The sequence below is a fragment of the Empidonax traillii genome, unplaced genomic scaffold (assembly GCF_003031625.1).
Source record: "Empidonax traillii isolate 1590-97213 ecotype Southwest subspecies unplaced genomic scaffold, ASM303162v1 scaffold1487:size278866, whole genome shotgun sequence".
Taxonomy (NCBI): Eukaryota; Metazoa; Chordata; class Aves; order Passeriformes; family Tyrannidae; genus Empidonax; species Empidonax traillii.
This window is the reverse complement of record NW_020956680.1, coordinates 254926-258315: the sequence shown is the minus strand read 5'-3', so window position 1 is coordinate 258315 and position 3390 is coordinate 254926. Positions and strand designations below refer to the sequence as shown.

The window sequence follows — 3390 nt, the reverse complement described above, 5'->3', positions numbered from 1 at the left end:
GGTGGGCAGGGATGGCAGGAATAGGAGGGAGGGCAGTAGCAGTGTCTCTCAGGTGTGTGTGCCAGTGGTGCAGAGCTCAGGAGCTGGAGCATTTGCTGCCCTGTGGCCTGGGGTGTGTGGGACCAGGGACTGGCACTGTCAGCACAACCTGCTGGGGATGTTCTCTGCATGAGTGGGAACCAACCTGTGGTGTGTGTGGAGCTGTCAGGAAGCCACATGTGGAATATGATCCAGGCTCTGGAAACGTTCCAGTCTTCTTGTTAGTGTTGGTGTGTGTGCTTCAGGCTATTCATAGGAGCTGAAGAAATTCTGTTGTATTGATTTTTTTTCTGCTTTATTTCATGAAATGAAGTGAACTTTCTGAAGCATCCCTACTTTTTGGACGGAAGGTTTTTGTTTTCCTGTTGACTTCACGTGGTGTTTATGGCAGTCTGGCAGATTACTTTTTTTTCCCCTTCTTCTTGCATATTTGTACTGTGTGTTTTCTAAAATGAGATATCTTTGCAATTTTTCGGTAGAGAAAACAAATGAAATCACAAGTCACAGATGCTCTTAGAAAGCTTTTTGAGAAAGAAGAGCTCTTCATGATTCCTTTAATTCTGTTTTCCTTGGTTTGTAACTGAAGATAGTTATCTGAAACAACTCCATTGTCTCCCAGGTTTAACAGCCCCAATGTATTCTTCTTACACTCTGTGTTCCTCTGCAGTCTGCAGTGGTGCTCAGTTCAGCTGACTGGTAGGTGTGAGGTGAGGAAGGCTCGCAGGGCAGGGGGACACTGCAGGGACAGAGCAGTTTGTTCTGCTGTCCCTGTGCCACTCCATGTGTGAGGGACAGGGCAGCGTGGCGCCTGTTGTCCCCCTGTTCTCCACTCCTGTACTTGGCACTCCAGCTGACATCAGGCCGCTCCTGCCACTCCCAGTCAGCTCTGAATGCCAGGCAGGAGTTAGCCCTTAATTCTGGTTTATTTGTGCTGGAGTGTCTTACAGCAGCTGACTTGGGCTCAGCCTTGTAACCGTAATTAGATGTGGAATGTGGAGAATGCTGCATTATTTTTCTGTACCAGAAGACAGTGAACTCTTAATTGCTTATTGAAGTATTAAAACATTCCTCATTCATCAGGACTTTTCTTAACCAAGTGAAGCTGTAAGAAATAAATGTCACTACCAGAAAGTTTCTCCTGATGGCCTCACTGTTCTGTTTGTATTGATCCTGTCTGTATTTTGCTTGGATTTGTGTGAATGGATGTTACTGACTTTGCCTTTATTTTTGTTTCTCTCCGTTATCCTCCAGGAGCGACATTTAAAATGTTAAAGGCGGTTTTAAAAAAGAGCCGAGAGGGTGGAAAAGGGACCAAGAAAGATCCAGGTATGAATATTAATGTGATGTGTACTGTGCTGCCAGCTTCAACACAGCCCGGGGCCAGGGCTGCAGAGCCCTCAGCTGCAGAAATGCATTTCAAACTACTTATGCATTAGAACCCCCTGATTACGTATTATGGGTGATAGAATTTTTATTATGCATGTATTGGGAAAAAAATTAATTGAAAAAAATTTCAGTGAAAAGTTATTGAGGTGGTTACCAAGATTCTGTTATGTTTTAGTTTTTGCTTTAACTATACAGGTATTTTTTAAGATAAAATTAATCATCAACAAATCTTACTTAAAATAAAGCTTACTTTACTATTACCTGTGAATTTACTAGGCCACTACTTACCTGTGTCGCCTTCCAGGAAGACAGGTAGCAAGAGCTGTCCCTGCAGTTCCCAAGGGCAGTGAAGGCCCAGCAATGCCCTTTGAGGAGGAGCAGGTGCTGTGGCTGTGCAGGTGTTGGGGCTGGGATGAGCCCTGCCTCTTCTGTGTCTGGTGTGCTGAATTTAGTTTTTGCTGCAGTGGTTGAGAACTCGTGGACCTGAGGGAAAGTTCCCTGTTCTTCACAGATACAGATCCGTTTTTAACTTCAGACTATTCATGTAGACTAATCCATCCAATTTCTGTTGAGTTAGATCCTAAATTACCCATAAGAGTGCTTTTACACTCCTTGCAAAATGGATTTCCTACTCCCAGAATAAATGAAAGCAAAACCAAATGCTGCTTTAATGTATAAAACCCAGAGTGTAATACAGCTGCCACATCCTTGTTCGCTGGAACTTGTAAGCAATGCAGTCCTGCTTTCTTGGACAAGCAGGTTATGTGCGTGCCTTGGACTGCAGCTTTTAAACCTCTGCAGTTACTCTGAGTCCTACAAGTGGAGGGTGTTTGCAGTGTTCCTTTGCAAAATGCAGAATGCTGTTGTGGGTTCATCTGGCAGCTAACGTGTTCTTCAGGAAATTTTTGTGGTCTTGTGAAGTTTGCACTCTGCCACAGTTCCTTTGTAAGTGACTGGGTGATGTTTGCTGTGCTGACCAGAAAAAACATTGACAGGAGATCAAAGATGCACAGGAGTGATCACAGAGCAAGGAGAAAGGCATCCTGGTAATTTTGTGTGTGCTGCTGCCTTGGAGTTACCAGCTGGAGTTGTTTAAACAGAGTGGGCTCAAGATTCCTGTGGTGAGGCTTTCACTGGTACATTTTTCCGTAAAATACTAGATGGAAATTGGTTTAAGCTCTAAAAGAAAATTAGGCTGTTTGGAACAGAGCTCCTCTGACCAGGCTTTGATTAAAATCTGAAGCTTGAGAAGTCTTTTTCCTGTAGGTCAGAAAACACATTTTTTGTTTTAGAATCTCATGACGTGTCTGGATTAATGTGTGCGAAAGAAAGGATTTTGTCCATTTATTTTTACAAATACAATGCTGCTGTATTTCTGAACACCAAGGGAGGAGTTAGAGGCTGGGAAGTGTTTTGGTTTCATTTTTGTTTCGTTTTTTGTTTAGTTTTGTTGGGTTTTTTGTTTCTTTTTTGTTGGGTTTTTTGTTTGGTTTGTTTTGTTTTGTATCTCTTTTACCAACAGAGCTCACGTATTAATTGGATGTTATGGAAACCAAAGTAGTGGGAAAAACTGGTGAGTAATGCCTGGCTGGAGAGAGCTAGAGTAAAGAGGAGTGCAGGAGCTGCTTTTTAAAAGGAAGGAAGTAATTTATACAGTGGATTCCAGAGATTTTTGCTTATTTTAGATTTGAAGATGGTGTGAAAAGTTTAAAAGAAATCCATGTATTCCATTTTGTATTACCTGCAGGACTTCCTGTAAAGCTACGTCCAGTTTAATAGTTTTCTCCTTTGTTCCAAAGGGCTTTCCAACTCTTTTGTCTGTAAGACATTTCTCCATTTTAGAAAAGATGTGAAGCAAGGCAAAGAGCATTGATCTTTGTAGAGCTTTTTTTTTTTTGCTCACTCCTCTCTCTGGTCCTTAAACTCAAAACATGAGAAATGGCAGGGGTTTTTGACTGTGGAGTT

The 3390-nt window shown here is 42.3% G+C and overlaps 1 protein-coding gene across 1 annotated transcript in view; it reads left to right on the top strand.

Moving 5' to 3' along the window:
- The first annotated feature begins 1269 nt into the window (after positions 1–1269).
- TANC1 (tetratricopeptide repeat, ankyrin repeat and coiled-coil containing 1) overlaps positions 1270–3390 on the top strand; it is a 55343-nt gene continuing 53222 nt past the window's right edge. The window contains exon 1 of the mRNA XM_027907516.1: positions 1270–1365. Within this exon, the coding sequence (XP_027763317.1) occupies positions 1305–1365 (61 nt within the window). The 5' untranslated portion in view covers positions 1270–1304. The remainder of the gene's footprint in view (positions 1366–3390) is intronic.